This window comes from Mastacembelus armatus, chromosome 14 (assembly GCF_900324485.2).
Source record: "Mastacembelus armatus chromosome 14, fMasArm1.2, whole genome shotgun sequence".
Classification (NCBI taxonomy): domain Eukaryota; kingdom Metazoa; phylum Chordata; class Actinopteri; order Synbranchiformes; family Mastacembelidae; genus Mastacembelus; species Mastacembelus armatus.
The window spans coordinates 14,936,335-14,950,126 of record NC_046646.1 but is presented as its reverse complement, the minus strand read 5'-3'; the positions used below and the strand labels follow the sequence as shown (position 1 = coordinate 14,950,126).

The window sequence follows — 13,792 nt, the reverse complement described above, 5'->3', positions numbered from 1 at the left end:
ATAAATACCAATGTGTTATAATGGACATCATATATGTAAAGTTTTAGATTAAGTCTGTTTAAAATCAAACTAAAGTCCAAATGAATTGTCACAAGTGTCAACATCAAGTTGCATATTTGTTTGTTTGTTTGTTTTTGATTCAAACCAGAGAGCTTAGATGTGTTTCTCTGAAGATGGTACAGCAGACCAGGAAAACAACCCCAGTGAGTGTTGACATTTGACAGGTGGACTGAAGTGTAGAGGTGGAAATTACATATTTTATTTTATTTTCAAACATTTATGTCGCTGTCTGTGCAGTTTGTCCATTTTCAGTAGTAGATTCAGCGAGCTGTTGTTTTTTTTACACTTCAGTGTAAAAGACAATTGCTGTTTATGAGGTTATTAGCTCAGGAACCCCATCTGATTTATAACATCATGAATGTTTCTATGGCTTTTGTAGTCCTTTAGTTAGCTTTTAAATAGGAAGGTGTTCTTTTTGTTCTTTTTTTTTTGTAAAGTGCCTTGAGATGATTGTATAGTGATTTGGTGCTATACAAATAAAATTGAATTGGATTGAATTGAAGTAATGGGTGATAAATTGCTGGAATCTTTCAGGCATGGTCTTTTGTACAAGCTACAGACTGGGAGAGAGGTGACAATACTCAAATTCATCTGGAAGATTCAGTGTTAAAAATTCGTCAGTTCTTCTGGGTCTGCTAGATGTTAGCTATAAGAACTTGATAAGAGGAGTGTATCAAGACTCTGCTAGACTCTTTCTTCTAGTCGCTTAATGTGGCTATAAGCCAAATGGCTGAGGAATGGTAGAGGAAAAGTATGCTTGCTGTATTGATACAACATTATCTGCATTTGAGAGTTAGTTCTCGTTTCATGAAATTTAATGAAACTCTGTTATTTATGAGCAGATGTAGCACCAATCCCCAGACTGACTAAATGGCCTGCAGCATCTGAATCCAAAAAGGAGGTGAAGTGGTTCTTACAGGTCATTGGCCGGTTTATACACAACGTGCTTGGATCAGATCAGTTGTTGACCAGGGTGAATAGGATCCTGCCCAATTTTGTCAGTGAATACAGGATTATGAATCATGTTGTTTACAAGTCTTGGTGGCAGGTCTTCCTGTTTTTGTCAATGAAACGATGTATAATCTGTGTGTGTATGTGTGTGGGGCTCTCCTACTGAGTGGTGTTGCTGAGAAAACCCTACAGTGTCAATATGAAATATGTGGATGTCTGTTAGCATGTGCGCACCAGCATCCAGGTGTGTGCAACTGTCAATATGAAGCCGGGGGCTGCTGAAACAGTTTGCTTAATTAATCTTTCTTGCTAAAATTAAAAGACCAGAGCTGTGATAAACCAAAATTATGTTCATAAATTGGTGGTTCTGATAACATTGTAGCTATTAACCTGGTGAATACACTTTTTTTTTTTATTACCAGTTATGATGACTATACAAGATATGAGTTGTAACTGGAGAAGCGCGAATCAGAAAGATTGTATTCATCCCGTCAACCCGGTGACAAGATAATCAGATACTATATGATTGTTTAAAAAGTTGAACAGTCCCTGTGTCTGTCTTGTATGACAAGTCTCTCCAGATTTTGATTACATCTCCCAAAGCGACACATCTACTGTTGTCGTCTACTGAGGAGATGATGAGCAGCAGGTTATCTGGGGCTCAGCGTGAGGGCTGCCTCTCTGCAGATATCCTGATTGGTTCAAGTGCATCTGCACACAGAGGGAGATGCCTTCACAGCCTGTAAGGCAGCACCAGGTCTATTCAAAACACTATTCAAAACTTTCTTCTAAGTAGAGACAGTTTCAGTCACATAGAAATGCCTTGTTAAAAAACAGGTTACTATAGTAAACATATATTTAACATTTGTTTAGCGCCGCTCAAGCAGAGGTACCTACTGTAAAATGAATCCACATTATTCCATGTGGTTTCAACACTGATTATTTTGCTTTATTCCTCTAAAATACCTTTTCCTATGAGGTGGATTCAACTAAGTTTAGAACTATAATGGAACAGTTGCTTTTTCCATTGATTTTTGCAGCATACTGTAGAGGTTATAATTGTCTTGCTTTATACTTTCAGTTGCACACAGATACAGAAACGTAATTTGTAAATTTTTGACCACTAAAAGACATTAAACTTAACAAATAAGGTTACCAAATGTTAGGCATATTGCATAAACACAGTGAGTCCTTTTTATGATGTTTGACAGCCTTTATAGAAAGTCAAAGGACTCATAAGTCATCTGCTTTCCCCAGCTTTCTGAGTTATACCTGTTCTAATAATGACAAACACCATTGCAAACAGCCCTCAGCATTTGAGATCAACACTGTGCTGGTGTTGTGTGTCAGGAAGTGGTTCCCCCTCATAAAACTATATTTCTTATAGCACCACCCAGTAGTGGTTATGATGAGGTTCAGGTTTAGGTATTTAAGGGGAAGTACATCCTGACAGAGGAACAAACTAGAAATGACAGTCCCACATTCAGCTGCCACTTCAGTACAATAACCAATATACTGTAGGAGACAGTGTTAGATGTTACATTAAGTAAGTAAAACAGATTCCATCTCTGAGTCCTCTCCAGGCTTATTCTTGTCTTGCTCCATCCTTTGTCACTTTCTTTTATTGGCCTATTAACTCTGCCTTCTTACTTGTTCATACAATGCTTAGTTGTGGTGACTCTCCGGTTTACTGACATCTATGTTGTGGTGACTTCCTTTTTGTTGTTTGTTTAAATCTAACTTTGGATTTTTGTAAGTAAAAAAAAAAAAAAAGAAAAGTATTTTCTGTAAATTTGCAGTAGCAGTTACATAATAGTAACTGTATTTACTATGAATCATAATAGTTTCATAGTAAATACAGTGCAGAATCTTATATATGTGAGTATTTCTTTCTTTTAATGAAAACAGGTTATACTAAAAGAGAATATAAAATATGTCATTACACACATTAGTTTTGTTTCGTTGTTTTGTACATATCAACAACTTCTACATCCAAAAACCTTGAAGATAAAATTATCCCATTTATCTAAAGGTGCATCTTGAAACTTGGGAAGAAATTACATTAGATGACAAAAGCTTCAATCTCTTAAATAGGACATGACTCTGAAACTCTGACTCTGAAAAAAAAAACTTGTGGGACATAAAATTTGTTAAAGGCACCCTGTGGCAATTTAAGAGCAATGTTTTAGAGTCCCTGGTGGTAGCATTAAAATCATAATAAAATTGATCAAAAGGAAAATTGGCAGTGACTTGGTAAAGCATGGAAAGAGAGGAAGACAACAAAGAGAACAGAAGAAATAACATAAATAAATAAGAACCATTCTTTAATTAAATAACAAAATCACCTCCACCATTGTCTATGTTACTTAAGTATGAATGTAGTTCACACTGGTAAAACTACAGTATTCCTGAAGGGGCTGTAACTCAGGGTATGAAAGGCTGAGGCTACACTCTATTGTACCTTAGAGCGCTAGCGACCCCTTGTGGCTGGATGTCTGTCTGCATCTCTTCTATCACAACCAGAGAATTTAATATCTTGATTTTTATTTTGACAGCAAAACTGAATAATAAAATATTCATCCAAGATTTCTGGCAGTGGCAGAACATACATACTGAACAGAGTTACACATGTGTAGTTATAACTACTTCTGTTGCTGCTTAAAGATGCAAATCATATTTACAATAAGAAATTTTTTTTTTTTTTTGCAATTTTTTGTTTAAAAAAATAATAAGTCATTATAAATAGGTCTGCAATGCAAATATACCTGAAGCAGTACTGCAGGTTTCTGTTTATTAAATCTAACACTGTTGTGTGGCTGTCGCATAGATGAGCTTTGTTTCTGTGATGAGTCCAGGTTGAGCAGTCTGTTAAGGTAGTCTGGTATTATGCCCATGGCTTTTTGCAGGTGGTCCTACAGATGTGTAGGCCAGTTCCCACCCACTGCCCCAGCTGTCGCAGGAAGACCTTTATAACAAGGTAGCGTTGTTACTGTACCACCATGATCAGATCCTCCAATTGGCCAATCGGTAATCACAACAAACCTGCTGTGATGAAAAGCTACGCGCTCATTGGGTAACCTTTATATGACGTAATCGGTAACTCATTACTGATTGGTTGCTCGCCTGCCTTTAGTTTAGTACACAATCCTCCACTTCTGTACTGAGATATGAGTAACCTACACAAGGTACAGTACAACTTACAATTATAGTTCTAACTTTATGTTACTGATGTCAGGCAGAGGTGCAGTAATGAGTACATGACTTTGTGATACAGCTTTTGTTTTTTGTCTGTTACTGCAACTAATTATCTTCCATTTTGTTTACCAGGCTGCTAGCGTAGTGCGTCGTCACGTATTTGAACTTTATATTTGACGTCTCGTCCATTATATTTACTGTTTGCAAAACGTTTCAGATTCTCTAATGTGCATTAGTGCATCAGTATGGGTTGTCTGGCATAATTCAAGTAAGCAGAAGTCAAATCCAGAGGTGGAGGGATGATCCATACATTATATCTTAAGCCTTTCTTCCACTTAGACAAGGCTCCACAGGTGTTAGAGGAAGGTGCCACAGCGCCTGTTATGTAAAAAATGCTTATTTGGATAAAGACAGAGTGAAATGTTTGGAGTAAAATGTTAACACCTTTTGTGTGTAACCTATACATAACATGTCTAGGTGGCTTAAAAGTCATTTGTTAGGGTTAGGGTTAGGGTTAGGGTTAGTCTTTGTTATTGAATTTAATAATAAAACAACATTAAGACAAAGGTTTTATGGATGTGTTTTTGTGGGTCATTCAGGAGAAGAGTATTTTACATTAAATCCATTTAAAGAGTGTCCATACTGATGTTTCTCTGTATGTTCCAGATTCAAACATGGATCTTGTGCTGAATGTTGCAGACTATTATGTCCTCACCCCATATGTGTACCCTGCCTCATGGCCTGAGGACGGGGCTCTGCGGCAGATTATCAGCCTGCTTGTGCTGACAAATCTCGGGGCTGCAGTCCTGTACTTGGGCCTAGGAGCCATCAGCTACTTCTTCATCTTCGATCATAATTTGATGAAACACCCACAGTTCTTAGAGGTATAAAGTCTATGTCTTATGTTATAGTTGTGGTATTTAAAAAAACCCAGTATTTGCTCTGCTAATCTCTGTATAGTAATTGAATTTAGATTTACATAGTAGACAAATTTATAAGAACACTGGTTTATTATTATGGTGTCATTCTCAAGCCTCAGAGGCTAGAATTAAGTGCATTTTCGCCACTTACTCTGTCATCAGCCAGTGATTATTTTTCAGAAAAATTGTATGCTTTGTCATCAACCACAGTTAGACACTAAAGTGTTCATACCTGTTCTGAATGCCACAGTCGAATACAGAGTGAAAAGCTTGCTCTCATAGCCTCCTCCTGTATCCCGCTGTCTCCCTAATCTCTCTCAAGGAATTCTGAGAAGAGTCACCTTTAAGAATAAAGCTGGTGTTATTCTGGATTTTTCCTCATTGTCAGCAAATCCAACCAAAGATCAGTACTCTGAAGCTGCATATCTGTTTGTTCCTGTAGAAAGCATAAATCTTGGGCAGCAATTGATGCATATATAGTTGAAATTTAATGATAAGTAATCTCCTAAAATAGATTTTAGGCATTTTGGGTACAGCAAACATTACTGAAACAGGAACAAATAGTACATATTTAGGGATCTGTTTTCAGAATGAATACCTGTTTGTGTCTCAAAATAAAGTGCAGTGTGTTCGTTTGTAGCGATGCAGCAGCTTGTCACACAGTGCATTGGTGTTTTTAATAAGAAAAAATGAACATCAGCAGCTTTATCTGAGTGTTCATATACTCAGACCTTCACAGGCAGTGTTGTTAAAGGGTTGTAGATTGTGTTTATGACAATTACAAAACCATGATATCAGAATCACAACCAGTGTACTCTAAGATTACAGGTGAATTAAACCAGTCCTATAACAACATACAGTTATAATAAAAGTCAAGTACAGTGTCCATTCAACTTTCAGATTAAAATCTAATTATCATTATATTTTAAAGTGTGGATTGTGTGGCAAAATCCTTCTTTATATCCTCTCTTATCTGTTTATTTGTAATTACTCATTCACTTAGTTTTTATTGAATTGCTTATTTTAATTATATAAATTTTTTTTCTTAGAATCAGGTTCAGAGGGAGATCAAATATGCGCTAACTTCTCTGCCCTGGATCAGCATTCCGACAGTGGCTTTGTTTTTCGCTGAAGTTAGAGGATATAGCAAACTGTATGACAATGTCAGTGAATCTCCACTGGGTAAGCTGAAGAATATCCTCACGAGTTTTCAGTTGTTCTGTACCTGTGTCCTCATATTTTCAGTGTACTTGTCATCAGGCTGAAACTCTGCGTTGTTGGTGGATGACATGCTCTGTGTGCTTGCAGGTTGGACAGGGCTCTTCCTGAGCATGATCTCTTTCCTGTTTTTCACTGACATGTGTATCTACTGGATTCATCGATTCCTACATCATAAGCTCATTTATAAGGTGCACACAAATGGCAATTTTTTTTTTTTTTTTTTTTTTTTAAGCCCATTAGGTGGACCTTTCTAGCTGGCCACAAATGCATACATTTTCTTGTTACTTATTAGCCAACAGTATTCACTGAAGCAGTCTATATCTAATACCATAATATCAGCTGAAAATATTGGTCTGTCTGGCTTCTGCTCCTGTGTTGCCCTTATGTTTTGATGACTTTGGCTTTGCCTCTTGTTTTCCACTGCTCTATGTGTAAAAAATAAAAGCAATAATTGAATACTTAGTGACAGCCACTGACAAGGTATGAGCAGCAACATTACAGATAGACTTTTAAGAGAAAACATCAAATTGACAATGATTGCAGTAAAATATAGACTTTCTTCTATCACTTCTTATTTCTCATTGTAATTGCTTGTACAGCAGTTTCCTGTACAGCTTACGTAGGTTACGGACTGTTTGTATGAATCAGAAATGACTTGGTAAGAATAGATCTTTTGACAAAACTTATGGGGCTCTTGCAGGGGCAAGACCACAGGTTACTTAGTGTTTTTACCATGATTGTAGTTTCAGTTACCCTAGATCAATGATAATTATATAAAAGTAAAGTATAAAACATCATGGCAGTAATCTAATTTCTGATCTTCTTGCTCTCTTTTCTCTAACAGCTGTTTCACAAACCACACCACATATGGAAGATCCCCACTCCATTTGCCAGCCACGCCTTTCATCCAGTGGATGGCTTCATGCAGGGACTCCCATACCACATCTACCCCTTTATTTTCCCCCTCCACAAGGTGCTCTACTTGGTCCTGTACGTATTTGTCAACATATGGACCATCTCTATCCACGACGGCGACTACCGTGTCCCCAGCGCTTTGATGAGTGTCATCAATGGCTCAGCTCACCACACTGACCACCACCTCTTCTTTGACTACAATTACGGCCAATACTTCACACTGTGGGACCGCCTTGGAGGCTCTTACAGGCATCCGTCAGCTCTGATGGGAAAGGGTCCCCACGATCTCATCCGGAAACTTCAAGCAGAGGGAAAGCTAAGAAATGACAGCGTGAAGACTAAAGGTCAAGTGAACGGACATGCCCAGAGAGAAGTCACATGCAAGGAGGAATAACAGTAGGAGAAATCACCATTAATTGCTGAAAGTATTCATAATTTTTGCACTGACAGTGTGCTCCACCCATACTAACCTGGGAAACACTGGAGAATAATTTGCGTTCATGTACTTGCCAAATGAGTCGAGATTTTGAATTGGTGTAGGCACATGTGACGGATGGATTGGTTATTAGAGGCAAATTTTAGGAAAGCTACATTCTTAGACATGACAATCATGCCAACTAGCACAGACAGATTAGGATCCAGAGCTGGTGTCATTGTCTTGCAATTCTTTTATCTGAAGCAGGAAGTGATAAAGTGACTCTTTTTGTATAAGCCACACAAGAATATAGTGCAGGAGCTTTTTGCAGACTAAGAAAACACTGCACCATTACTGCAGCTGCTATGCTATCACTGATAAACTCGAATGTGAATGTGAGTTTGACCTAATGATTAAGAGCTTGGACTTTGATTTACAACTAGTTCATTATTTCAACTTATGTGTAAATAAAAAAAACTTCTTTAAAGGAAATTTACGGTGTATTTCAAGTTTTATACTTGTGGCTAGTCTGACTAGTTGCCACTGCTAACTTTGTGCTCTGCTATGGGAGAGTCCAGCAAAACATATAAAACATATATCAAAGCATGTAGGTGAAGCCTCATAAATCTGAGAGTGAACCTCAATTTCTTTTGAATCATTTCATCAATAATTTTAAAAGCCTGTCTGATAAGTAAACACTGCATTAGCTATTGTAGAAGAAATACAGAAACTAATCCCAAGTTGAAAAATACCCAAAGTTTCCTTTATCGCTACCCTCTTGGTGCAGAAAAGTTGTACCTATGCTGTGCTGAAGATATCTGTTGCGTACAGCAGTCTCCTCTGTTTTGGGGGATATTATGCTGGTGATACAGACACAATTATAATTATCGATGTCCTTCGATATATATTTTGTATATTTTGCATCATTACAATGTCAGTGACAGCTAGGACATGCTTCCATTAAATAACTTGAGCTTAGTGCAGTTTTATTTTTATCCATTACACAAGGTTAGACACTGAGTGAACAAAGCCACAATGTATTAATTACAGATCATGTCTTCTCTCCATCCTTTAAAGTTTCATCACTAACATAAGATTAACCAGAGTGTAGAAATACCTTTTGGACCTCTAAAAATGGCAAGTCATTAATCCCACAATATCTTTTTTTTTTTTTTTTTTTTTTAACTGTTTAAAAAAAAAAAATCTCAACTGTTTGTTTACTACCATATTCTGGCATTTTCATCAGTCTGTGGTGTTTAATAATTTGTCATGGAGACAGATTTCCTGGCATGTGAACTTGATTCCTGAGCTTTCAACTATATCTGCAGGTAGAGCTTTGTATAATGCCTGACCTTTAAATTATATTTAAAAAGAGATATTTAGGGCCTACTGCTTTATGTAAGCAAACAATGACTTATGATCAATAATACAGACTACATACCTTAAACATTAAACCTTTCTTAAGATTTCAAAGTGTAAATTTCTGGCATCAGACAAAAGAACATGCAGTTACAAAACTGACTGTCTTGCAAAGATTCAGGAATATAGTGTGCTGTATATACAAGAACATATTTCCATAGCAACTTTGTCACTACACAGCAAGTTGTATATATAAAATTGCTTAACAACCACATAAGCAGGTGTTTGCTACTGTGGATATGATTTTAAAGAGATGATACAAAAGATAAGGAAAAAGCATTTCTACACATGCTAATTTCAGGGTGCCAGTCTGAGAAGACAGATGCGCCTATTGCAGTGTTATCATGTCAGTAATGTAGATCATCTCAGCAGAAAAAGAGGGGCATCCAGAGGAAGGATCGCATGGCTGCCCCTGCTGCCATGCCTGCCAGTAATCCCAGTGCTAGATGTTCAGCTACTCCATCAAACGGATCCCTCTGAACAACCACCTGGTGGGTGCCTTAGAGAAGACAGGCGGAATAAACATTAATGTTAAAGTAACAGAAGATTATAAGGTTCTGACTTTATGTGATTATAGAGGGCAGATAACGAATGATCTGTTTGGTTTCTACCATAAACAATCTACACCTTTTAGTCAGTGTTAGGTTTCTACATTAATTCTAGTGATAAATGATAAGATGGCTCTTGCATTTTGCAGTATCTTGGGATTTGCTCATATAAAAGGATCCACTGTCAGAGTTCTTCTCTTGCAGTTCAGAATACCTGAATAAACATAGTATCCAGCCAAATCCATTGATCTAACTTGTTTATAAAAACCACTTCAAAAACCTGCAAAACTTTGTCATGTATCATAGTGACTTATAAATAGGCTACACACTAACGTGTGTTATTTCTATTACCACTGAGGGCGATAGCATGTGTGTCTGACAGCGTCCCCAACCATTAAAGACGTATAGTCCTAAATGTCTAATGGCTTTGATTAATAGTAGTTTGATTCATATATTCATATATTTATGTTTAAAACAAAACACCACAGAATCACTTCAGACTGAGTGCCTACATGTTGGTCAAAAGTAATGAAAAATTGCAGTAAAGAAAAGCTAAGGTCATTTACTAGTAAATAGTTTAACTGACAAGTTTATTTTTCAACTAATAATCGGCCACCTCAATGTATCTCTGTCCCTGTCTGTCGTTAGATTTCTGGAACCCCCGAAGTCGTTGGAGAGATCATTCTCTAATTGGAAGATCAAAATCAAACAGTCAAGATGTTTATCACAAGATGTCTTGTGCTGCCCTGTGTCACTATGTTGTCTTTGTGTTGGAATGATTCTTTAAAAAAACCCTATGCATAAAACTTCACCATGCATCTAAAAACTAAACACCACTGAATCGCTTAAGACTGAGGGCCTAAATGTTGTTCAAAATCTTCTGTATGTCCTGCATCACTTTGGTCCCATACCTGGTCCTGCTCCAGGTGTGATGTAGACAGTGTGATAGCTGTTGAGGGGGACGGCCTGGTAGGAGTCATCATATGGGTCGTATGTGAACACCTACAGCACAGGAGGAAAACACTGCTTTAGCACTAGCATGGAAATACCAAAAGCTGACTGAGAGTGAACTGATCTTAGCTGTTTCACTCACCGGGTTTCTCCTGGTCTCTAACAGAGTCAGTTTCCACGCTCTGAAAAAGAAATGATCAGGAGTGAAAAATTGATGGAAAGATGTAAAGGGGGGCAGAGCAGAAGAATGAAGTGAAACGTCTTACATAGAGTCATCCTCACTGTTGGCACACAGGTTGACTGTTGAGCCGTCTCTGAGCTGAACCACGATGAGATTCTCCCTAGGATTACTCTCTGGTGGTGTCACACCTGCAGCCAAGTCAGAGGAGTTATTCACTCACACAAATTTCCATATTGTCATCATTCTTATTTAATATAACTTATATTATGGTCTGCTTCAGTGCTTTTGGCCACAACAGCTAAATAGCAACTGAAGAACTTTCACCACCTGGTAAATTTTTGCATGATATTCAATGATGAAAAACTGTGCACTTACACAATGAACGATGTGAATGTGCACCTTTACAATATTTACAAAATATATGCTCCTACAGGTCATTGAATAGAGACCATAAATGTAGTCTGACCTAAAAAATAAATCCAAACACTAAAATTGTGTATTGTGAGTGGAAAAAATGCGATTTTGTTAAGCAGGTTTTTGTGATGAGTGAGCAATTAAAAGCACTGAGCTTTAGTTGTGCTGGTAGGCAGATGTTTGCACCTTTGGACAGATAGAGCTGCTCCAGTTTTTATGTTAAGCTATAGTGTAAACATCTCTTCGCTGTAGCTGCATATTTAATGGACAGACACAAAAGTGGTATCAGCTTTGCTCAACATTACATGAGAATAAGTGCATTTCTTTTCATGCTTCTGATGGTAAGAAGGCAATCTGTGAATATGGTGCCTAGACTAAAGCTGGTACATGTACTGTAGCTGATTTTCGGCTTGTTCTCCTGACATGTAGACATAGCGTGAAGGAACAGTGTTTGCACAATAGTCATGTCAGGTTATACGCTGCAACATGGCCTAATGGTCCTGTGCTATACTGTACCTCCACATTCCAGGCCAGACCGCACATCTACACATGTTGTCTTGAGGCTGACACGGTGCTCCAGTTCTCGCCTGCTCTCGTTCTTGTAGAAGCACAGGCTGCCATCAATCCAAAGGTCACACCAGTTTAACTTCCAGCGTTTTAGGACATTAGCTAGAGAAGAGACACGTACCACAGCATAACATTACTGTTTGTCCTTGAAGGGATGTGAGTAAGATTAGTTTAAACAAAAAAAAAAACAAAAACAAAATCACAGTACTCTTGTAAAGTAAAGTGTTCTTTTGCTTCTATCTGATAGTCATGATGATTGTGTCTCATAAAACTCCTCTCGAGTATGTTTAGAGCATTTTCCACAACAATTAAAACGTGCTGTTATATAAAAAAAGAATCAACATACGTTCTTGTAATTATACTTTGTATTACAAGTTTACTGTACATAGTAATCCATTTGAATCCATACTAACATCATTTTCATATTCCAAGTTACAGCCCAGTTTATTTTATGTTTGACAGCAACTCTCACCAGTTTATTCCATATTAGTAGTAATATGTTGTATCATTTCATTCCCCGCTGTATCAAATAACAGTCTGTTCCAATAGCAATAACTTTACAGCTTATCACATTTGTTTAATGTAGAGACTTTTTGATTCTCAGCAGGACCACTATGACCACTGTGTGTTTATTGGGTCATTGGTTAAACACCCTTATACTATAAAGTCTTTATCATATCTTTATGAATCAGAATATGTATGTACTGTTGCTTTACAATACATTAGAAGTAAATTGATAAATTGGCTGTAATGATACATTGTCTGGTATTACCTCATGGTTTGTTACGTGAAGAAAAAAACTTTAGTAACAGTGTTTCTAGTGAATAGTTTTTTCATCAGGGAGCTCAATGTGTATCTCTGTCCCTGTTTGTCATGAGATTTCTGACATAGTGTGTGAGATCATTCTCCAACTGGACGATCCAATTTAAAATCAAACTAAGATCATCTCAGATGTCTTGTCTGTGTTGTCTTCTAAGATTTTAATGGAGTGCTTCTTTTAAAATCAAGGCAAAAAACCTAATCATGTGTCAAAATTCTCCTCATAAATACAGTATCGTCTAGAAAAATACTATAATACTAACTTTAAACTAATAAGTCCCAATGTGTCCCCTCGTTACTTGCCAATGAAAACTGTTGCCATCAGTAGTTTAAGTAAATAAATTCCAAGTTTGTGTTCCTAATCAAACCAAATTACCTCCACCATAGCTGTAGCATGTACTGTAAATAAATAACAAATACTCACTCTGTCTCCATAGCCAGCCTGACCTCAGGAGCGCCATTTCTCAACTGTTCCAATTATGTAGATGATAATAATAATCCAAGGAGAAATGTACGTGTTTATAAGATAAAGAAGATCCAGCATCTGGTTTTAGACTCTTCTACCTCTCTTTATATCCCCTCTGTCCCACAGACAGTGAGGTACTGGTAGATTAATCTGGCTCTGGCCAGGACTGAGGCTGACTCACAGGATCATTCTGGATTAGCAGAGTGTTTAGCCACGCCCATCTCATTTCTGGACTCATTTTGTTTCCTAGCTCACACACTGTGTGCAAACCTGATTTATACTGTTGAACGCTTGTATTAAATATTCACAAACTACACTTGTAAGCCTTGTTTAATGAATTTGTATACACATCTCTAGCGTGCTTTTACAAATTAATCCCTGCACTAAAATAACAACATGAGGATTAGCCTAATTGTAAGAGTCCCCAGGTCAGTTATGAGAGTCTTCCCAAGCTGTGTGTGTCAACTGATGACATTATTTCCTTGAAAAGCTTGTACAGATAACGCTGACCTCTTCTGTGTCACCTGATTACGTAGGTATTCCTGAATTTACCATTGTTTTCTTACACCCATGGTCAATGTCTTCAGGGAAATGGTGGTTCAATGTGAATTATTCATCACTACAGAGATTATTATTTAATACAAAATGCATATATGTATAATACATACTTAATACTTTTTGTGTTCAAATGGCAAAGAAAAATAATGCCCTATAACTGAAGAAAACGGAAAAATTATATTTCCAAAAGCT

At 37.2% G+C, this 13,792-nt stretch overlaps 2 protein-coding genes across 2 annotated transcripts; one reads left to right on the top strand and one right to left on the bottom strand.

The window, feature by feature from the left end:
- The first annotated feature begins 4,129 nt into the window (after window positions 1-4,129).
- LOC113143032 (lathosterol oxidase) lies at window positions 4,130-8,169 on the top strand. The gene is made up of 5 exons (XM_026328474.1): window positions 4,130-4,196; window positions 4,873-5,090; window positions 6,176-6,308; window positions 6,435-6,535; window positions 7,192-8,169. Exons 2-5 carry the CDS (start codon window positions 4,881-4,883, stop codon window positions 7,654-7,656), a joined length of 909 nt encoding a protein of 302 aa, XP_026184259.1. The 5' UTR covers window positions 4,130-4,196; window positions 4,873-4,880; the 3' UTR covers window positions 7,657-8,169.
- Window positions 8,170-9,181: 1,012 nt separating this feature from the next.
- Window positions 9,182-11,887, bottom strand: plekhb1 (pleckstrin homology domain containing B1; the record flags this gene model as incomplete). Its single annotated transcript, XM_026328546.2, has 5 exons — window positions 9,182-9,595; window positions 10,556-10,646; window positions 10,738-10,777; window positions 10,862-10,964; window positions 11,707-11,887. Coding segments are annotated over 5 exons (549 nt in total), but the record flags the coding sequence as incomplete, so codon positions are not given.
- Between the last annotated feature and the right edge of the window lie 1,905 nt (window positions 11,888-13,792).